The sequence below is a fragment of the Ovis aries genome, chromosome 1, assembly GCF_016772045.2.
Source record: "Ovis aries strain OAR_USU_Benz2616 breed Rambouillet chromosome 1, ARS-UI_Ramb_v3.0, whole genome shotgun sequence".
Classification (NCBI taxonomy): Eukaryota; Metazoa; Chordata; class Mammalia; order Artiodactyla; family Bovidae; genus Ovis; species Ovis aries.
The window spans coordinates 251,294,542-251,317,722 of record NC_056054.1 but is presented as its reverse complement, the minus strand read 5'-3'; the positions used below and the strand labels follow the sequence as shown (position 1 = coordinate 251,317,722).

Sequence of the window (23,181 nt, the reverse complement as noted above, 5' to 3'; positions counted from 1 at the left end):
GCTGGGAAAGATTGAAGGTGGGAGGAGAAGGGGACAACAGAGGATGAGACCGTTGGATGGCATCACCGACTCAATGGACATGAGTTTGAGTGAACTCTGGGAGTTGGTGATGGACAGGGAGGCCGGGCATGCTGCAGTCCATGGGGTCGCTAAGAGTTGGACATGACTGAGGGACTGATCTGAACGGAAGATCCCATTCCAGTAATTGACGTCCCCACTCAGGTGAGCCTAAAATGTATGTCATCCACAAAATGATTTACTGTCTGAACTTGGAACTCAGCCCTCCACCTGTTCTGACCATTCAGAAAAGATTAGATAGAAACCATGGGCTTCATAACTGGCCGCCAAGCACCCCAAGGGCTTGCTCTTCTTTCCCCTTGTCATTCATCATTGCTTACAGTACGGGGCGCCCAGAGGTGAGCAGGATTGGCCCGACCCGGGAAACTCCCAGTCTGATCGACGTAGAGAATGAAGTTTCACACTGACACCCGGCACAGAGGATGGGAGTGCGGGGCAGATGGGAGACACTGAGCTTGATCAGGTGGGGCGTAGGGCTGGATCTAAGCTTTATAGGTGCAAGAGGAGACAGCAGAGGGACAGCGCTCTAATCCACCTAGAGGACTCAGATTCAGGGCTGGGAGGCCCTTGCTAAGAGAATACTACACGGCTGTATATTGCAGACTGGGTGTAGGAAACCGGTTTTAGGTGATGCTTATCCATGACAAGCCATTTGTCCACATGCTTCAGTGAGTCACAGACTCCCCGGGGCGAAACCCGAGTGTTGTGCCTACAACCTCTTAGGTCACCTGCACAGAACGTTTAAGTGCGGGGGCGCCCTCAACACTGGGTTTCTATTTAGACCTCGCCAGGCGCCAGCCCTGCAGCCTGAGCCCGCCCCCTGCCGCCTGTGCCCGCCCCCGGGGGCGGAGACATCCTAAACAGCAGGCTTGGCGCACAGCGGAGAGCTGCTGCGGCGCAGCGCATTCCTAGGCGCAGCGCTCGGTGCTCTGCTGAGAACCCCGAGTTCGCGGCGCGGAAACTGCGCAGGAGAGTCCACTCGGGCAGGTGCGGCGCGGCGGGGCGCGGCGGTCTGGTCCTCGCCCTTGGAGGACAGATGTGCCTGGACGTCGCGGCGCGCAGACCTGAACTCAGGTGAGGGCAGAGGGAGACGACGAGATGCCCTCGGAGGAGCCCCGCGCCCCCGGCGCCCGGGGGACCGAGCGCGCGCCGGGCCGCGAGCCGCGCCTGCCCAGCCAGCTGCTGCCCGAGCTCTACGCCTTCGCGGCGCGCGTGCTGTTCTGCCTGGCGCCCGTCTACCTGGCCGGCTACCTGGGGCTCAGCATCACCTGGCTGCTGCTCGGCGTCCTGCTGTGGATGTGGTGGCGCAGGAACCGCCGCGGGAAGCTCGGGCGCCTCGCTGCCGCCTTCGAATTCCTAGACAACGAACGCCAGTTCATCAGCCGCGAGCTGCTGGGCCAGCACCTGCCCACTTGGGTGAGCCGGGCCTAGCCGGGCGGAGGGTCGGAGTTGGGGCGGATGCCTTGGGGGTTCGGAAGGAACCTGCGGTCGGCGAAGGAGCTGGGGCGCGCAGACCCGAAGGAGGGCGGGAGCCTAGGACCCTCACACCTTCTCCCCAGGGGACAGACCCTGGGGGCGGTGACCGTGCCTCTCGCCGCGGCGCTCCCTGCTCTCATTCCCACCTCTGGTCCTGCTGTGCTGGGAGCGTGAACCAGGGTTTCACTTGAGGGCCCAGAACCTGGGAGAAAAATCGCAGGCGGGCCACACCCAGAAAAACAAGGGCGTCTGGGACTCTGCAAAGTTACTGGTGAGGGAAACAGAAGACACTTCTTCCACTCGCCTGTTGATTCAAGGCAAAAACGCAGAGTGCAACACCGACAGATACAGCAGTGGCAGAGGCCGGACAGAGGGAGGCGGCCGGGCTAGAGACCGGAGTTCAGGGATGGCACTGCGCAGGGGAGAGAGAGGCCCAGCCTCCGCCTCGCTGGGACACACACTTCTCACCCTCCCTGGACGGGTAGAGACACGCAGATGCACTCTGCAGCTACACAGCCATGTCCTGGTGTGGAATGACCTGGACTGTGGCTTCTCAAATGCTTCTGGTCCTGAGACTCTCCTGGCCCACCTAACAAAAACAAGCCCTAGCCCCCAGCTCACAACCCTCAGGTGGAATTAAGGAACCTCACTGAGTCTCATGATCAGATGAGTCTGGGAAACGCCTGCTAGAGGGGCATTCGGTCTGAGACTTGGTCTGCTATAAACCCTCTTCTCTGGATGATGAACTGGGGCTGGTTATCTCTGATGGCTTCCAGATACATTCAGGCCTCCAAGGGGAAGAGCTGTCCAGAGGCCACAGACCCCTCACTTCCTCTGGCTTGAGGCCTGTACTCTAGCATCCAGCCAGGCTGTAGGCTTCTCAGCCCTGCCGGTGACAGTAACTGCTGAAGTGGGATGAGAAGAAGATATTAGAAAGTCCTGTTTATGTTAAATTCAAAAGTAAGCCCTATTGCGTTAGTTTTCTACAGTTGCTGTAAAGTACTACAGACTGGCTGGCCTAGAAATTTATCAAGACCAAGGTGTTGGCAAGGCTGGTTTCTTCTGATGCCCCTCCTTGGCTCTGTTCCCCTGTGTCTTCATGTGGCCCTCCCTCTGTACATATCTGTGTCTAAATTTCCTCTTCTTATAAGATCATCAGTCAGATTAGATTAGGGCCCACTCTAATGGTCTTGTTTTAACTTAATCATCTCTATAAAGACTCTTATTTCCAAATACAGTCATATTCTAAGGTACTTGGGGTTGGGACTTCAAAATATAAATTTTGGGAGACACAATTTAGCTCATAGTGCCTTTTATTTATTTATTTAACTGCTTCATGTCTCAAGTGCAACATGCAGGAACTTTTTTAGTTGTGGCGTGTGATGTAGTTCCCTGACCAGGGATTAAACCCAGTTCCCCTGCACTGAGAGCATAGAGTCTTACCAACGAATCACCGGGATGGACAATAAAGCTTTAGAATTAGGTTTACAAATGTTGGGTAGCAGCCATGGAGACTGAGTCTGGGGCCTGTCTCCCCCAGACCTTGCTTGTTCTATGGAGGCTTGTGATCTTGAAAAGTGTGGACCCAGAGAGCAGGCCTGTAGCTGACCACACTGCTTGCTCACTGATAAGGGAGCTCAGGCTGCCTGTTAGGCCTCTGTCGTGACCCCCATGGCAGCCTCAGGCCCTGAGACCTCACCAAGTGACACCTCTCCCCTTTCGCCCCTCCATGTGTTAGGGAGGCCTCCAGGCACTTAGCTGTATACCAAGACAATGTTTCTGAAATTGGAGTAAGACTCAGATCCTGCAGGGGCCCTGACACTCCCCAACCCCTTATCCTCCCACAGACACCATAGAAACTGTTCTGGCTTCTCCTGGGGGAGGTGACCCCAGAGCTACATGGACCTAGCCAACAGGGAGCTCAGCGAGATGGATGAGACAGAACACAAGGCGGTACCTCCTGGATTCTCACCCTGTAAACCATATCCCAGGCCTGAGCCAGCTGGGTTGAAGCAGTGGCCCTGCCAAGGGCAGTCTAAGCAGAGAAGGCCTGTGAGCACAGCGTGGAGGCACGGTGTGGTTGGTATCTGAGCTAGTGTTGGGTGCTTTGCCCAGCTGATGTGTGTAGTGCAGGCTGAAGGACAGGGGCCAGATTGAGGTAGGTGTGATGGAGGTTGGGGCTGATCCTGAAGGGAGTCTGGGGAAGGTTTTGGAAAGGTCCTGTAAAAAGCAGCAGGGAGGCAGGGGTGAAGCTGGAGGGAAGGGACCAGTTGAGAAACCAATTTTAGCCAAGGTGGTATCAGTGGTAGTGGGGACCAAGAGATGAGGATGAGAGCTGAGTGGGGGCAGGGACTGTAGGTGCGGAGGGGCCCAGGAGCAGGGTGCAGGAGGGACCAGGGTCTTCTGCGTTCTGATTTGGAGAGCTGGGTGCCTGTGGCTTGGACTGGGGATCTGGAATGTGAAGCAGGTCCGGGGGAGTATGTTGTCTGTGTGAACACCTGTAGAGAGCACACAAATAGATGCAGACGTGGGCTTTTGAATCTGCCTCGCGGAGATTTCCATGCCCAGGGATGCTGTGGAGAATCCGGAACCTACTTGGTTGAATTTCCCTCTGCCTGCCTCCTGAGGACACACACTGTTGATGAAGACAGAGGTGGCTCCCGTGTGGTGGGGAAGAGGGACCCTTGCCCACGATTTCAGAGCTTGGGCTTCTTTATCTGACACGTGGCCCTTTCAGTGGGCCTTCTTCCCTGTTTGGAAAACTGGTTTTCTTGAGTGAAAGGGGATTGATGGACTATGATCTTTGGTGTCCAGAAATATTTTTACCAATTAACAACTGGCAAACCACTAGCCAGGGTGTTGAAGAAAAGGTCTTGAGGGCCTTGAAGTCCTGCAGGTCATCACAGAGCACCCAGTGAGTGAGGGTGGACCCCCGCCCCTGCTGCCTGTCCAGCCATGTGCACACCTTGCTCTAATTTGCACCCAGTCCCTGTGAGGGGACAGAGGCCAAGGCCAAGCTGAGCCAGATCCAAGAGGCCACAGCGGTCCCTTCTCACTGGAGCTGTCCTTTCCTGCCCCACGAGACTCCTCCTCAACATGTCATACCAGTTGCTGCCTCCAGGTGATAAGAGAAGTCGCTTTCCTGAGCGGGCTGTCATTGTCCCCACCTGTGAAACCCTATTAAGGAGGTTGTTTCTGGTCTAACTTGAGACAGCCCCACTCCTCCTCTGGTTCCCTTCCAGGAACAGCTCAAGGGAAGGCTGCTTCTGCTATAGAAGGGGTCACAAGTGACGATGCCAGGGAGGCCCTTGTCCTGTGAATGTGGCCCGGCCACGTGGACAGACAGCAGTTCCTCTTCTGAACAGGGGAGCGGCCACTGCCTGCCACTCATGCCATTGTTCCTCATACTCAGTGTTTAGACTTTTCAAAGAATTAAGAGCAAAGAGTTGGACACGACTGAGCGACTTTCGCTTTCAAGAGCCTTTTCGGTCAGCCCACCTCGCCAGGGCTGGGAGCTGCGGACAGCACAGTGATAGAACTAGAGACCCTGATCCTGTAGTCCCTGCTCCACCACTCATCTAGCCATTGGCCTTGAAGGCTCCGTTTCTACACGTGGTTGTGATGAGCTGAGTCTGAAAAGCTGCTTGTTCGGAGCCAGGCATGACTGCATGCTCTAGGGGTCTGTCACTGTATCCTTTGCAGTTTCCTAGACCTCTCAACTCTCTATTTTCCTAACATGAAATGAAGCTCATTACCAAGTGGCCCAGCAGCAAATGTGCTCTAGAGTTGGATGGCTGCAGGGCCCATTGGAGACTCCAGCCCTTCCTGGGGTTCCGTTCACGGAATTCCACCTCTGGTACTCCCCAAACTTCCCACCTGATCTTCAGAGTCAGTCCTTTGTGCTCTGGGCTCCGCAGGTAACCTGTACTGCTTGAAGCCTCCACCCTCCCCTGCCCAGAGGCTCAGGCCCCCAGCTGGGTCTCCACAGGCTGCCTCCTAGATCTGGGCACAATAGGCCCTTTGCCACCCCGTGGTTTATGGGTTGTTGCTCATGGAGCCCTTGACCAGCGCTCACTTGGATAATTGGTTTGTTTATCAGATATTTGTTGGGCCCCTGCACGAGTGGGCCAGTGTGAGGAGGGAAGTTTGGTACGAGTCTCACCTGCCTCCAGGTGGATGTGTCTGGGGGATGAGGGCCTGGTAGTCAGGGGAAAGAATGGTCAGAAACCTTGTGTCTGTCTGTGGTCTCAGGCCTGGCCATGCTCACTCTCCTGGCAGCCGATAGCAGTCAGTTGGCAGCTTCATGGGAGACAGTTAACCCTCGTGTGTCTGCTGCGGTGGGAGTGGGCTGATGTGGTGGTGTGGATTTGGAGTCTGAGGCTTATTCACTGGGGGACCTTGAGAAGGTCCTCTGTCTTCTCTGAGTCTCTGATTCCTGCCTGAAAATGATGAGGTTCTAGGGGATGTTCTAGAGCCTTTTTAGCTGCAGGAGTGTGCCACCACTGATCAGCCTCAACTTAGCTTTTCTCTAGTGCCCCACACCCACAGGACACTGTTCCCAATCTTTCTTGCTTCCCTGTCGCTTAAGTGGGGGTGCCACTGAAGCAAACACCCAGGAGAGGTGAGCCATTCGCTTAAAGCATTGAGCGATCCAAGGTTCACAGCAGCATCCCTGGGACGATGATACCTGGGATGGATCCTTCTAAGTTTCTGTGCCAGCTGTTCAGCCTGACAACCAGGGCTGAGCGCTTTGCTTTCCTGAAGCTGAGAGTTCACATTCCTTTTGTGGGTGGAGCAGCAGTCTTCCAGGGCCCAGGCTCCCGCAGTCAGTCCTGTACTGATAATTCTGCTAATTAAGGGAGTAAATGCAGTGACAGCTGTGAGCTAGGGTGGAAACTCTCAACTTCAATCCCAAAGCTCAATTCTCAGAGTCAGGGCCATGGAGTCTGGTTTTAAACATCAAGACTGGTTGGGCATGGCTTGGAGCTGGGGACTTCTTTCCCAAAAGGCCTCTGCAGCCCCTGTGAGGTCATTCTTGTGGCTCCGAGTCAGGCCCATCCTCAGGAAGGAAGGGGCAGGGCAGGTTTTAATCATGCCCCTTGGGTCTCTGCCCCACGACCTAGTGATGCTTCATGGACTTATCATGTCCTGGGCCTGGATTGGGTAATAAGAGAGGCAGAATGTGGGCCTGGCGCAGGGATCTTAGGCATCCACACGTTTGTTCCTTTACTCAGTGAGCAAACATCTATCGAGGACTTGCAGTGTCAGGCACCATGTTGCACCCTGGCCCACAACATGAGTGACACACGGTCCCTGCTTTCAAGGAACCTCTGAGCTGAATGGGGATGCAGACCCACGAGAACAGCCTTTTCTGACACAGCATGATCCGTCCTACAGGGTGGAATGCACGTTCTGGGAAAGCATGGGGGAGGGAATGAATCTAACCCAGACAGCCTCCTTGGAGGAAGAGGCTGTAGGAGGGGGTGGGTCACTCCGAACCCGAAGTTTCCTTCATGTTTGGTCACCTGAGTGCCTCATCTTGTCCTGGGGTGAGCAGATCTGGATGGTAATTAATGATACCCAGACTCACAGGACTCTGATGCTGGAAAAGATTGAGGGCAAAAGGCGAGGGGGGTGGCAGAGAATGAGATAGTTAGATAGTATCACCGACTCATTGCACATGTATCTAAGCAAACTCTGGGAAATAGTGAAGGAAAGAGGAGCCTGATGTGCTGCAGTCCATGGGGTCGCAAAGAGTCAGACATTGTACAAGACTTAGCAACTGAACAACAGCAATAAGACTCACAGGAGACTGCCTGGTGCAAGTTACGGGGAGCTGAATCTTCCTGGAATAGAGGTATCCCCGAGACCTTTTCTCCAAGCTAAGGATCCAAGTCACTGGGAGGTCAGCTGGTAGGTTGGGATCAGGGCCAAGGGTGGAACAGCCCTGTCCTTCACCAGGGGACAGAAAGGCATGGAGAGCTGATTCCAGCTTCTCTTGGCCTTGTGGTCCAGATCCTTGACCCCAGGCAGAGACGGTCCGTCCATGGGAATGACCCCAGTGACTTTGGGGGAGCTGCTGGGAGGTGTGAGCTGTCATCCCCACCATGACCCATGAAGGCCACAACACAGCTACATAGAGGAGCAGGGGACTGGGGCCTTGCCTTCCTATCCTCCCACCCCTCCACTCAGAGTTACTTCTCCTGGTAGAGTCTCAGGCATTTTTAAATCTCAGGAAACCTAGAGCTCATAGCCCCAAAGTGTACCCTTGCACTGGAGGAAGTTCCCCCCCTCCCTCTGCCCCCTCCTTCCTCCTCCACCACCTCCTCCTCCACCACCTCCTCTTCTACTGCAGATAGTGAAGAGACAGTTAAATGTTTTCTGGCCCAGTGGGAACTATTAAAGGGACAGAGTCTCATTCTCATTACCTATCCTGTCACTTCAAACCAAGGAGATGATGGTTGACTCCCTCGGGCTGCACTGGGAGTCAGGGCTCAGCTCCTGTGCACCCTCTCTGTGTAGGTGTGGGTGGCTGCTCCTGCCTGAGAAGTCCCATCCCAGTGTGCCCAGGGTCACTAGTCCTTGAAAAGCCAAGGAACTCTCCAGGAGGTAGGATGTTTCAAAACCCCAGGTTCACCCAATCCATTCTTTTGCCCACACTATGTTTACTTTTTAAAGTAACTGGTTATAAACTGGTTAAAAAATCTTGTTTTTCTGGTTATGAAAGTGCAAATATTCCCATGGTAGGATATTTGGATATGGACTATAAGTAAATATTAGAGTAAGCATTTACAATTCCACCACCCAGAAATATACTCTTATGTTTGAGAGCACTTCCTTTGTATAAAAGGTATATGAAAATAATCTTTTGAAAACTTGTACCCTTGAATTTTTTTTTTCATTTTGTAGCCTTAATATTATCTTGTAAATTTTCTTTCAAAAAATCCTTAAAGGTTATGCTATCCTTAATATGAAGAGACTGTAAGTGGCTTGATCATTTTTGGGACATCCAGTATTTTAGTTATGTCCCAGTTTGACCTGTTTCTGTGGGGTGCCGAGGTGGGTGTTGTTTTCTCTCTGTGCCTGCAAATTTCGCCCTCTGATCTCCCAGTCTGGCTTCCTTGACTCTTCCTTCAGGTCAAAGCTCAGGGACCTGCGCTGGAACCCTTCTGTCACACCCACCTCCCATGTTGACTTGCGCCGGCCTATTTTTATATCCCACTTTTCCTCCAGATCAAATATTCTTTGAAGGTGTGTGTCTTGTATCTCTCTGTACCCTCAGCTCCTTGCTCAGTGCCCAGTTCAAATAGGCTTCCAATAAAAATCCGTGGCATGAATGCCACAGTGAACATCTGCGATGTAAATCTTAGTCCCTAGACTTCCCTGGTAGTCCAGCAGTTAAGACTTGGGCTTCCAATGCAGGGGACCTGGGTTTCATCCCTGGCTGGGGATCTAAGATCCCACAAGCTTTGCAGTGTAGCCAAAAGATTTAAAAAAAAAAATCTCAGACCCTGTTTCTCTAAATCCTTACATAGATTACATTAAACTTATCTGTCAAAACTTAATTACTTGAAAGGTCCTCATTTCCACCTCACCGTGGCCTTAGCAGCATGGAGGAGGAACAGGCAGAGGAGGAAGATGATGACTGTTGTTCAGTCATGTCTCCCAGAGCTTGCTCAAATTCACTGAGTCAGTGATGCCATCCAACCATCTCATCCTCTGTCATTTCCTTCTCCTGCCTTAAAGTCTCTCCCAGCATCAGGGTCTTTTCTTCACATCAGGTGGCCAAAGTATTGGAGCTTCAGCTTTAGCATTAGTCCTTCCGATGAATATTCAAGGTTGATTTCCTTTTAGATTGACTGGATTGATCTCCAGTCTGTCCAAGGGACTCTCAAGAGTCTGCTCCAACACCACAGTTTGAAGGCATCAATTCTTTGGTGCTCAGCCTTCTTTATGGTCCAACTCACAACTGTACATGACTACTGGAAAAACCATAGCATTGACTAGCTGGACCTTTGTTGGCCAAGTAATGTCTCTGCTTTTTAATATACTGTCTAGGTTAGTCATAACTTTTCTTCCAAGGAGCAAGCATCTTTTCATTTCATGGCTACAGTCACCATCTGCATTGATTTTGGAGCCCAAGAAAATAAAATCTGTCACTGTTTCCATTTTTTCCCCCATCTGTTTGCCATGAAGTGATGGGACCAAATGCCATGATCTTCCTTTTTTTGAAGGTTGAGTTTTAAACCAGCTTTTTCACTCTCCTCTTTCACTTTCATCAAGATACTCTTTAGTTCCTCTTCACTTTCTGCCATTAGGGTGGCATCATCTGCATATCTGAGGTTATTGAAATTTCTCCCGGCAGTCTTGATTCCAGCTTGTGTTTCTTCCAGTCCGGCATTTTGCATGATGTGCTCTGCATAGAAGTTAAATAAGCAGGGTGACAATATACAGCCTTGACATACTCCTTTCCCGATTTGGACCCAGTCTGTTGTTCCATGTCTGGTTCTAACTGTTGCTTCTTGACCCACATACAGGTTTCTCAGAACAGGTTAGGTGGTCTGGTATTCCCATCTCTTGAAGAATTTTCCAGTTTGTTGTGATCCACACAGTCAAAGGCTTTGGCATAGTCAATAAGGCAAAAGTAGATGTTTTTCTGGAATTCTCTTGTTGTTCCTATGATTCAACTGATGTTGGCAATTTGATCTCTAGTTTTTCTGCCTTTTCTAAATCCAGCTTGTACATCTGGAAGTTCTTGGTTCATGTACTGTTGAAGCCTGGCTTGGAGGATTTTGAGCATGACTTTGCTAGCTTGTGAAATGAGCACGATTGTCTGGTAGTTTGAACATTCTTTGGCATTGCCCTCCTTTGGGATTGGATGGTTGGCCTTTTACTAATTTAATGAGCAAGAGGATAAGTTTTTTTTACCCTCAAGGCATTACCAGACCTAGCAGGATCACTGAACTCTCTGGCAATTTAGGATTATACTCAGGTGGGGCTTCCCCAGTGGCTTAGTGGTAAATAATCTGCCTGCAGTGAAGGAGACCTGGGTTCGATCCCTGGGTCGGGAAGATCCCCTGGAGAAGGGCATGGGTTCAGAGTAGCACAGCAGGCTACAGTCCCGTGGGTCAGAATGAGTTGAACATGAATGAAGTGACTTTGCATGCACTCCTTGAAACAATGACTCTGCAGGTAGCTCAGAGCAGTCCCCCTCTGCTCTGAGCCTTTACTCCTCAGCCTGGATGACAGGCTTCTGCCACCCACATTATCTGTCTGCTCAGTCATCCTGCTGAGTCCAGCCAACTGAAGACAGTTCAAGGCTGGTTGTGCTGTTCAGGAACCTGCAGATTCTAGAACAGTTGTTATTGTTTAGTCGCTCAGTCATGTCCAATTCTGCAACCCCATGGACTGTAGCCTGCCAGGCTCCTCTGTCCATGGGATTTTCCAGGCTAGAATACTGGGGCAGGTTGCCATTTCCTTTTCTAGAGGAATCTTCCCAACCGGGTCTCCTTCATTGACAAGTGGATTCTTTACTCCTGAACCACCAGGGAAGCCCCAAAACAGAATTCCAAGCTGGCAAAGCAGTTATTTCTCTTAAGGCACTTTGGGCAGGGTGATTTTCACCCCCAAAGCAGCAGATTTAATAGCTGTTTTCAGGACTTTCCTGGTGTTCCAGTGGTTAAGACTCCAAGCTTCCAATACAGGGGGCCCAGATTCAGCCCCTGGTTGGGGAACTAAGATCCCACATGCTGTACTGTGCAGTCAATAATAATAATAATTTTAAAAACCAGTTTTCATGGTTAAATGTTTACCTCTCAAGAACAGAGAAAAAAAGGGATGTAAGGCAATGTTTCATCAGGAGATAAGTGACTGAAATATGGGCTGTTTTCTGGTGGGGGAGGAACTCTGCAGAGGCATCCAGAGAGCAGGGACTGTCTCAAGAGGATAGGAGCCCAGCAAGGCCTCTTGTGCAGCGTCCCCTTCCCCGTCAGACACCTGGGAGAGGATCTTCTCTCTTCTTTCCATTGGGGAGGGGTTGGCAAGATCAGATGAGTCAGCAGGAGTGTGTGTATAGAAATGCCCTTTGGAGCAGGATCCAGAGGCTTTTTTCTTTTTCTTTCTAGAAAAGGGAGTGTGTACTTAGATCTTTGTGTGTACATGTGATTCAATGGCAGAAAGTGAAGAGGAACTAAAGAGTGTCTTGATGAGGGTGAAAGAAGAGAGTGAAAAAGGTGGCTTGAAACTCAACACTTAAAAAACTAAGGATCATAGCATCTGGTCACATTCTTTCATGAGAAATAGATGGTTAAGAAATGGAAGCAGTGACAAATTTTGTTTTCTTGGACCCTAAAATCATTGTGGATGGTGACTGCAGACATGAAATTAAAAGACAGTGCTCCTTGGAAGAAAAGCTATGACCAACCTAGACCGCATATTAAAAAGCAGAGACATTACTTGGCTGACAAAGGTCTGGCTAGTCAAAGCTATGGTTTTCCCAGTAGTCATGTATGGATGTGAGAGCTGGACCATAAAGAAGGCTGAGCACCAAAGAATTGATGCTTTCGAATTGTAGAGCTGGAGAAGACTCTTAAGAGTCCCTTGGACTGCAAGGAGATCAAACCAGCCAATCCTAAAGGAAATCAACCTTGAGTGTTCATTGGAAGGACTGATGCTAAAGTTGAAGCTTCAGTACTTTGGCCACCTGATGTGGAAAGCTGACTCATTGAAAAAGACTGATGCTGGGAAAGATTGAGGGTGACAGGAGACGGGGGTGGCAGAGGATGAGATGGTAAGATAGCACCACCAACTTGATGGACATGAATTTGAGCAAATTATGGGAGACAATGGAGAACAGAGGAGCCTGGTAGGCTGCAGTCCATGGGGTCACAGAGTTGTACATGACTTAGTGACTGAGAAACAAGCGATTCTGTGGGTGGGTCTGTGTAGCTCTGGGTGTGTGTGTCTATGTGTGTACATGTATCTGTGCATCTGTGTATGTCTTGGTGTGTGTGTCTACATGTGTGTGTCCATCTACCTGTATATGTCTGTGTGTGTCTCTATGTCTGTACACAGCTGCTCCCAGGGGAGGAGCCACTGTCTCTGTGAGAGAGAAGCAGGAGTCACCGAGTGACAGGCATGCTCTGTAAGTGAAGCCCTCTAGTCCCCTGCCTCCTGAGAGAGTCTGGTGGCCAGAACCTCCTGTCCAGGCCGCTCAGCCCAACTCCAGCCCATCTGTGGGCTCCACCCCCCAGTGGCATGCAGCCCTCACACTCTGGGTCCATTTCCTCACTGCTGTGCAATCACTTTTCCTAAAGAGTTTAAGATATAAAGCATGTGACCACCTAAGGATGAAGCACCAACATGATCCATTTGGGTGGCCTCTGCCAGTCTAGCATTCTTAGACTTGTTTAATTTATTTATATATGTGTGTATATATATATTTATATGGCTATTAGTTCAGTTCTGTTCTGTCACTCAGTCGTGTCTGACTCTTTGTGACCCCATGAATTGCAGCACACCAGGCCTCCCTGTCCATCACCAACTCCCGGAGTTCACTCAGACTCACATCCATTGAGTCGGTGATGCCATCCAGCTATCTCATCCTCTGTCGTCCCCTTCTCCTCCTGCCCCCAATCCCTCCCAGCATCAGAGTCTTTTCCAATGAGTCAACTCTTCCCAGGAGGTGGCCAAAGTACTGGAGCTTCAGCTTTAGCATCCTTCCCTCCAAAGAACACCCAGGGCTGATCTCCTTCAGAATGAACTGGTTGGATCTCCTTGCAGTCCAAGGGACTCTCAAGAGTCTTCTCCAACACCACAGTTCAAAAGCACCAATTCTTCGGCGCTCAGCTTTCTTCACAGTCCAACTTTCACATCCATACATGACCACGGGAAAAACCATAGCCTTGACTAGACGGACCTTAGTCGGCAAAGTAATGTCTCTGCTTTTGAATATGCTATCTAGGTTGGTCATAACTTTCCTTCCAAGGAGTAAATGTCTTTTAATTTCATGGCTGCAATACCATCTGCAGTGATTTTGGAGCCCCAAAAAATAAAGTCTGACACTGTTTCCACTGTTTCCCCATCTATTTGCCATGAAGTGATGGGACTGGATGCCATGATCTTTGTTTTCTGAATGTTGAGCTTTAAGCCAACTTTTTCACTCTCCTCTTTCACTTTCATCAAGAGGCTTTTTAGTTCCTCTTCACTTTCTGCCATAAGGGTGGTGTCATCTGCATATCTGAGGTTACTGATATTTCTCCCGGCAGTCTTGATTCCAGCTTGTGCTTCCTCCAGCCCAGCATTTCTCATGATGTACTCTGCATATAAGTTAAACAAGCAGGGTGACAATTTGCAGCCTTGATGTACTCCTTTTCCTAGTTGGAACCAGTCTGTTTTTCCATGTCCAGTTCTAACTGTTGCTTCCTGACCTGCATATAGGTTTCTCAAGAGGCAGGTCAGGTGGTCTGTATTCCCATCTCTTTCAGAATTTTCCACAGTTTATTGTGATCCACACAGTCAAAGGCTTTGGCATAGTCAATAAAGCAGAAATAGATGTTTTCCTGGAACTCTCTTGCTTTTTCCACGGTCCAGCAGATGTCGGCTATACTGGCTCTTAGTCGTGGAATACAGGATCTTCAGTTGCAGCATGTGGATCTAGTTCCCTGACCAAGGATCGAGCTTGGGCCCCCTGCACTGGGAATGCAGAGTCTTAGCCACTGGGCCACCAGGGAAGTCCCAGACTTGGTTTGATTTAAAGTCTTTCCTACCTCTCTAGGCTCTGATTACCACCACTCTTGACCATATCTAAATATGCCGTCATTAAATTATTAGTCCACTTTGCCTGGAAGGCTTTGGCCCAAGTACACTAATAGCAGCATGACAGTGTTAGCTTAAGGGGTCCTTAGATGTGGGCTGAGAGCTCATCTGTTGAAACTTGCCCGAGGGCTCCTGCGGGCAGAAGAGCAGGCATCTGAGATTCTGATGACTTGACCACAGGCCCCAGCAACTTTTGAATTTTCCAGGATTGCTCTGGAGAACTGCCCATACCCGTAATACATCATTCAGAAGAGTGTTCATGTTTCTATGGAGATGAACCTTCAAGAGCTGTGTCTCCATTTAGAAGTACATTTGTCCTTTCTCTCTCTGGATTGTAGACCTGTGGGCAGCACAGGACTGAGCAACTTCTCTGCTCTCAATCAGGAGAAACCGAAGGCTGCAGGGAAAGGACCACCCGCCTGTTAGAGGCCAGGGCAGTGCCTCGAGCCAGGCGGAATCGTGATACTGTGTTTTTCACCTGTTAGTTCATGCCTCCCTTTGCTCTTGTGGCACAAAAGATATTCCCTTTGTAAAAGAAGTGAGGCCCAAAGGTTACTGGTAAAAATTTGAAGACAAAGCGATATTCTCCTAAGAGTAATCACTGGAGACACAGGCAGTGACTATATCCCTGGTCAGCAACATTGGGGAGCAGAAAGGCCACCTTGTTCTAGGGCTGGGGCAGGTCCTCCAGCCTGGGAGGCCCTGAGTGCTCATGCTTCCGCATCCTCCACCACCAGGATCAGAAGGAGCAGGTGAGCTTATTAAAGATGCAAGTTTCAAGGCCCTGCCCCATCCTCCTGAGTCTGAATCTCAGAGGGACCTGACCAAGAATCCACATTTCACCAGCTTTCCAGGTGATGTTTTTATAAAGAAAAGTTTGAGAACTGCTCAGAGTCTAGCCCTTTGCATTGCCTGGTGGTGGGTGTGTCTCTCATCCTAGCTGGTCCCAGAGACTCCTGGATACTCCCAGGCTCATGGGAATTGGAACGAAAATGACTTTAGGACTCAGTCTGAGAGTGAGCCAACCTGGCTTCTTTTTCTGCCTTCCCTTTGTTTACCTGGGGAGGGAAAGACACAGGCAGAGACGTTGATTGGATCCTCTTGCCCGTTTGGAGCACCCCCATTGGGCAGAATTTCCCATGGGGCCTCTTGGGCACTCAGCTCAGCCAATCAGCAGAGGCCAGGGAAACAACAGCCGCCCCTGGTTCTTCCTCTTGTGCTTCAGCGGTTTTAGCTGTGTTGTTCTCTTCTCATTTTCTGTTCCCCTTTCTCAGCAGTCTCCCAAAGTACAAAGCCGTGGGCACTAGGAGACCCGGGGAATTTGCTAGGCTTTGGATCAAACAGAACTAGACATACAACCCACATGATCTTGTTCTTGGCAAGTACCTCAGGTCAGAGGTGTCAGTGTTTGTACCTCTGAGGTCTGTATGGCTTCCACTAACAGTCACCATTTCTGGAGCATTTACTCTGAGCTGGGAAGTGTACTGAGCACCATACTTGAATTGTTTTATTTAATTTTCTCAGTAACTCTGTGAAGTTGGTAGTACTGTGCCCACATTATGGATGAAAAAACTGAGGTTAAAAGAGGTGGAATTTTAAATGCATAGGAGTAGGTTAGAAAAGCACTAAGAAGTAGACTTCAAATGCTGACATTTCAGGTAGCAGAAGGAGAGGGTAAATGGATGAGGGAAAAGACTTGAAGGCTGGACTTAGGTAAGAAGATCTGAGTTCTGGTCTCCTGGTTGATTTTGGCAAGTGCTATTCTCTGAGCCTCTCCTCATATGTAAAATGGGGATAATTGCGTGTTTGCTGTTCACTTTATACAACATGAGGAGGATCAAATGAAAGTGTCTATGGAACCCTATGCATGTAGTAGTTGCTCAGTCATGTCCAGCTCTTTGCGACCCCATGGCCTGTAGCCCATCTCTGTCCATGAGATTCTCCAGGCAAGAACACTGGAGTGGGTAGCCATTACCTTCTCCAAGGGGTCTTCCTGACCCAGGGATTAAACCCAGATCTCCTGCATTGCAGGCAGATTCTTTACCATCTTTTACCACCAGGGGAGCCCTTAGTGACTTAGAAAGTGTGGCCTAGTGAAGGCTCAGGTCCCATGAGGGCAGTCCTCTGCCAAATTAGACTTTATGCAGGAGAGGAAAACAGCGGTATGTAGTGTTTTGTAAGAGCAGTGAGTGTGGAAGAGTGGAAAATCACACACAGTCCTGGATCTGGGTCACAGCTCTAGTACTCCACAGCTGGTGATTGTAAGTTCACTCTCAGCCTTAGTTTCACTATCTGTAAAATGGGGCTAATAAGGGATTAAAGTAAGTCTTAAAGGACATACATGAATTCAAAAGGCTGAAAACAGGATGGAAAAAGATACAACTGGACAACTTTGAAATAAAAGCAGGCCCATAGTAACAATGTTCATATTAACTCAGATATGTCTTAAAGACAAAGATGTTACATGCTTATAAAAGTATGAAAATGTTAGTTGCTCAGTCTTGTCTGACTCTTCACACACCATGGACTGGAACCCACAAGACTCCTCTGTCCATGGAATTTTCCAGGCAAGAATATTGGAGTGGTTGCCATGCCCTTCTCCAATATGCTCACTAAAGGCACCATAATTAAGAAGGTGTAATAATCATGGCCATATATGATTCATAATATAAACTTGAAATATAAGCCAACAACTCACAGACTGCTCAGAGAATTAGATAAATCAGCAGTTGGGCTTGAAATTTTTCATATATTCCTCTCTGAAAATGAAAAATCAAGTACACAAAAGAGTAAACAAGGATAAACACTATTTAAAGGCAGTGATTAATAATTTGGTCATATGTGGAACAGTCATGGGAATTAATCATATACCAGGCTACAAAGATATTTATGATATATTCCAATGAATCATGTACCAGGCCACAAAGGTATTATCAATATATTCCAATGAGCAGACTGTTCAGAACATAAAGAAATGAAATTAGAAAACAATAATAGTTATAGGTATATGTCTAGATAGTTTTAAAATATTACTATTTTAAAACCATTGTTTTAGAAAGAAAAACACCGATACAATATATTAACGCCTATATATGGAATTTAGAAAGATGGTAACGATGACCCTATGTGCGAGACAGCAGAAGAGACACAGATGTAAAGAACAGACTTTTGGACTCTGTGGGAGAAGGCGAGGGTGGGATGATTTGAAAGAATGGCATTGAAACACGTATATTATCATATATGAAACAGATCGCCAGTCCAGGTTCAATGCATGAGACAGAGTGCTCAGGGCTGGTGCACTGGGATGACCCTGAGGGATGGGATGGGGAGAGAGGTGGGAGGAGGGTTCAGGATGGGGAACACATGTACACCCATGGCTGATTCAAGTGAGTGTATGGCAAAAACCACCACAATATTGTAAAGTAATTAGCCTCCAATTAAAATTTAAAAAAAAAAAAAAACTTTTTTAAAAACATGGACATTTCAAAAACTGAGAGCTGAATAATGATGAAAAACGATGTCAAAAATTGTAAGCGAATTTATAACTTTAAATTTATAATAAAATAAAAATTGAAAAATGATTCAACTCTAAAACTCACAGAGTCTGACTAATAAAAGAACAACAGGTTCAGATCAAAGAAATAAGAAAGAAGAACGTGATAAAATGAAGAGGATGAAACTGAAGAAACATTTAAAAATAACAGCAGGGACTTCTTTGGCGGTCCAGTGGTTAAGACTTCATGCTCCCAGTGCAGGAGGCACGGGGTTTGATCCCTGGTTGGGAACTAAGATTCCTCAGGCTGCTCAGTGCAGCCAAAAGTATAAAAGGTAAAGAAAATTATTAACTGAAGTTAGTTGTTTGAAAAGATTAAACAATAGGCCAATAGGTACAACTTTGTCAAGCTTGATTATGAAAAAAGATAAATTATAGAATGAAAAAGGCAGAAATGGCTATATAGGTATAACAGATTAAAACAATGAAACATTGTAAATAACTATGTATCAAGACATTTGAAAGCCTGGATGAACTAGATACATTTCTAGAAAAATATAAATGTCGAGATTACCACACTAGGAGATCAGTAGACCTGTAACCTTTAAAGACACAATTGACCTCTAAAGAGAAAAATGGTGATTAACCACCCTCAAAAGTCTCCGGCTAAGATGGTTTTATAGGTTAAGATATACTAAATTCCATCAATCAGATAATTCCTATATTTACACTTTGTTTCAGAAAATAAGGAAAGGTGTCCCACTCATTTTACAATTATTCATAAAATCTTTATATCAAAATCAGATAGAAATTGTCCAAGAACAAAAGCTGTTCAGTTCAGTCGCTCAGTCGTGTCTGACTCTTTGTGACCCCATGGACTGCAGCACGCCAGGCTTCCCTGTCCATCACCAACTCCCAGAGCCTACTCAAACTCATACCCATCGAGTCGGTGATGCCATCCAACCATCTCATCCTCCGTGTCCCTTTCTCCTCAATCTTTCCCAGCATCAGGGTCTTTTCCAATGAGTTGGTTCTTCGCATCAGGTGGCCAAAGTATTGAAGTTTTAGCTTCAGCATCAGTCCTTCCTGAATATTCATGACTGATTTCCTTTAGGATTGACTGGTTGCATCTCCTTGCCATCCAAGGGGACTTAAGCTGTAGGTATCACTTTGAATCATTAGTGTATAAAACCTAAGTGAGATATCAGGCTAGCTAAATATTTTAAGTAGGATTTATCCCAGGAAAGAGAGATGGTTCTGATTTAGAAAGAAACATCAGTTAAGTTGATCACATTAATGGATGAAAGGGAAAAAATAACTTTGAGTTGCTCAATAGATATGAGAAAGTATTGAATATAGTTCAACACCCAGTTATAGTGAGAGCTCTTGGAAGTTTAGAGATTGAAAAGAACTTTCTCAGTCTGATAGAGTCTGTCTTCCGAAGTTTATAGCAAAAATCATGCTTAATGGAGAAACTTCCTTTTGAGGTCAGGAACCAGATAGAGCTACTTGCTATCGCCGTGAGTGCCTGTGTAGTGCCAGAGGACTGGCCGAGAGAAACAAGTGTAAGGATAAGGTGTGGGAAAAAAAAGAAATTGTTATCACTAGGAGATTACAAATGTGTATAAATTACCTATGAGAATTAACAGAACTGGTAACAAATTTCAAGAACAGTTGCCCAGAAAATGAAACATCATTTTTAGTAACTGCAAAACCCACAGAGTAATGTAACAAAAAATGTGGAAGACTTCTTTAGAGAAAAGGTTATGATCCTAAATGTGAATACAACCATACAAAATGATTGTATTTTGTATGAATTTGTATGAATTCATACAAATATGAATAAATAAAGGGAAATATTCTGCTCATGGATGCAAAATGTCATACTGTTAAAGAGGTCAGTTCTTCTACAAATTAATCTATGAATTTGGAAATATAACCATCAAAATCTGAGGAGGGTATTTTTAGGGAAGGTAGACAAGATGATTCTGAAATTCATATGGAAGCAGAAATACCTACTGTTATCTAAAGCAGTTTGAAAAAGAAAAGCAAAAAGAGGGGAATCACCCTACCCCAGGTTATATTGTGAAGTCACAGAGATTAAAATAGTGTGATAGTGATGCCAGAACAGGCAAACAGACCATGGTGTTCAGTGCCAAGTCCTGAAACACGCTGAGGTGCACATGAGAAGCTTGTGTGTGAGGGAAGTACCTTCACTCAGTTCAGTTCAGTCGCTCAGTCGTGTCCGACTCTTTGCGACCCCATGAATCCCAGCACACCAGGCCTCCCTGTTCATCACCAACTCCCAGAGTTCACTCAGACTCACGTCCATGGAGTCAGCGATGCTTCACTAGTTAGTAGGAAACATTAACTAATCTCCCACCCCCTCCCCCTCCCCCCCCCCCCCCCCCCCCCCCCCCCCCCCCCCCCCCTCCCCTCCCCCCCCCTCCCCCCCCCTCCCCTCCCCCTCCCCTCTCTCCCCCCCCTTTCCTTCCTCCTCCTGTGTTCCTTCCCCTTATCTTCTTCTTAGAAAATTGCCTTCAAGTGTGTGGATAAATTATATACCTACCTCACCCACTATAAAAAAAATAATTCCAGACTATTGAAGACCTTCCTTTTATGTGAAAACTAAAACACAAAGCCAATAGATAAAAACATAGAACAACTTTGAGAATTTGGAGTCGGGAAAGGTCTGAATTATAATGAGAGAAAGACCCGACGCACTGGGTGTGAGCAGTTGCTCCATAAAGGTCAGCCTGTCTGCTTCCTTCCCTGGTCCAGAACTTACTCAGGGGCAGTCACAAAGGAGGTGGCTCAGCTCTTGTGTTGTCTCCCAGAGGAGGGTGACAGGGCTAAGATTCAGGCCCAGGGAAGCCCTTCAGTGCCTAAGGTGAAATAGGGTGTCTTGATGGTCTCTTTGAATCACTGCTCTTGTCAGGGGTTCAGACTCACTCTCTGGGGGCAGGAGCCTCAAATACAGGTGAGGGTGGTCAGGAGAGACCGTGACCGCACTTAGCGTGGGCCCTGGGCCTTCCATGCTGCCTCCCTTCAGGGTGGGTGTGGGCCACTCTAATGCAGGAGGTGGGCTGGTCAGTGGTCCCTTACAGCCAACCCTGACTGAACTCCAGGATCTTGCCAGGAGCTTGTTAAAAATGAATTAGAAGCCCCACCCTGGTGCACCCTGATGGATCTATTGGATTCATCAGATGGAGGAATCTGTCTGACTAGATCCCAAGTGTGGGTGAGGTCAGACCCAGCATGCTGGATCACCTTTCCAGGATCCAGCAGATGAGCACTTCTCAGCTTCCAGAGGAGAGAACCACCTGGGCAGGGGTGCAGCGCATTGGAAGGGGTATGCCCATAGGGTCTGTGGGGGCGGGATGGGAAGTTAAGGTGGAAGGAAGGGTACGAAAGGTCCAGCCAGCAGGCCTGCTGGAGAGGGGCAGAGGCTCCAGTGACAGCCCCGTTGTAACCAAACTCTCCCTTTTGTGGGGCCCCCTGCCCCGGCCTGGGTGCTGATCCTGTGCTGGAATAGCCTGTTAATGGCTTGCTTCCTTTAGCAGCCTGGGAGCTCCTTGAGGACAGGAGCATTCATTCATTCCACATTCATTCATTCATTCCACAAATAGTTATTAAGACATTCATACACCTGAGATAGGCGCTAGGCGGGAGCACAGCTGAGTCAGCCCACCAAAGCTTGCCATGTGAGGAGGCAGGCAGAAGACCAAGCAGCTTTAACAAGGGGTGTTGAAAGCTGTAATGGAGAAGCAGCAACACCTAATCGGGACACTAAGCCTCAACCTGAGAGCTCTGGGAAGGCTGCTGGGAAGAAGGGAGGTCTAAGAGAGGGGTGAATGGAGCAATCAAAGGGAGGAAAGAGGTCTGATTCAGCCCCACAGGCAGGAGTTTTACTTCAGTGCTGGGTAGTGAGTGTACCCAGGAGCAATGGAGGAGTCTCCCCCTGCCCTGGCCTGGAACCCAGTTTGGTGAACTGGTCAGGCTCCTGCCCCACTCCCCGGAAGATTCCTTCCCCATTATCCCCTTCCATTCCTGGGCCAGACTGGCTCCCTCTCTGGGAACCAGGCAGTATTGGCAGCACCTGGGAATATTAGCTGCCTCTCCAAGCTGGTATCGGCCCCAGGCCCAGAGCTGGGGAAGCTGAGCCTGGAAGGATGGTGTGATGTTCCAGGGGCCTCAGAAGCACTGGGCTCCTCTGACCTCTCAGACTGTTAACAACTGCTCCAAGGGAATTCCCCGGTGGTCCAGTGGTTAAGACCCTTACTTCCCCTTCAGGGGACATGGGTGCCACCCCTGGTTGGGGAACCAGGATCCTGCAAGCCACTCAGCGCAGCCAAAATTTAAAAACCCAGGCAAAAAAATATTGCTCATGAGAGAACGAAGTCTCTCTCCCCTCCTTTGGGAACAGCTCTTCTCCTGGGCAGGTGGATGAGACTTCGGTCTGTGTTTGGATCCTTGGGGGCATCCCTGGGCAGCACAGGGCCTGGCGCTTGACAGGGCTGCGCTAGGCGTGTGCACTGTATAGACACATATACTCAGTCCCTGGACAGCGCACCTTCTGAGCCCCTGAGGTGGGGAGGGCTGGCCCTTTCTCCTCCTCAGGAGGTCCCAAGGCCACCATGAACCTGATCTGGGGTTGACTTCATGCTCCAGACACATGGGGCAGGGCGACTGTAAAACGACATCATTTCGTTTTATGGATGCCTGGCACGCACACGTGCTTACTCTGTCCATCCCAGCAAATCCTGGTGGTGGGGATGATGGTGGGGCTGGAGTGGGGGGTGGGTATTAAGCTCAGTAGACATTCTGAAACTGAGACTCTTGTGGGGAGGGACTCAGCACCCTCAGAATCATGTCATGCGAAGGTTAGGCAACAGAATTGTCACTTCACAGGGACCTCCCCCCACCTCCATCCCCCGCCACCAAGGGATGCGGCAGGGCTCCCCTGGCAGGCCCAGAGCCTGGGGCTGTGAATAAAGGACCTGGCCCGAGGGGCCTCCCTGCTGGGGACAGGGAGCCTTGGGTGGGGCCCAGGGAGGTGAGGGGGCACCCCCACTCTGTAGTTGCCCCTGAAAATGGCAGAGTGCTCTTGTTGGCCTTTCAAATGGGCAACAGTTACCTTTGGGTCAGCACCGTCATAATATATTGTTAAGTTAAAAAAAAAGCAGGCTAAGAAAAAGCGCTGTGACCTCAGTTTCTGTGAAAACTACAGATAATTGTTTCTAGAAGAGCTTGGAAATCAACCTGGTAATGACATTACCAGGCAGCATTCTCTGAAAAATATTTTTCCTTTTGTTTAG

The 23,181-nt window shown here is 48.7% G+C and overlaps 1 protein-coding gene across 9 annotated transcripts in view; it reads left to right on the top strand.

Annotated features, from left to right (window-relative positions):
- The first annotated feature begins 975 nt into the window (after positions 1–975).
- The window catches only part of ESYT3 (extended synaptotagmin 3), a 55,388-nt gene continuing 33,182 nt past the window's right edge, over positions 976–23,181 (top strand). For all 9 annotated transcript variants that reach the window (XR_009595517.1, XR_009595518.1, XM_042236527.2 and 6 more), the window contains exon 1: positions 976–1,494. Coding sequence is in view for 7 of the 9 variants with exons in the window: in XM_042236527.2 (XP_042092461.1) it covers positions 1,177–1,494 (318 nt within the window). In the remaining 2 variants the exon portion in view is untranslated. The remainder of the gene's footprint in view (positions 1,495–23,181) is intronic.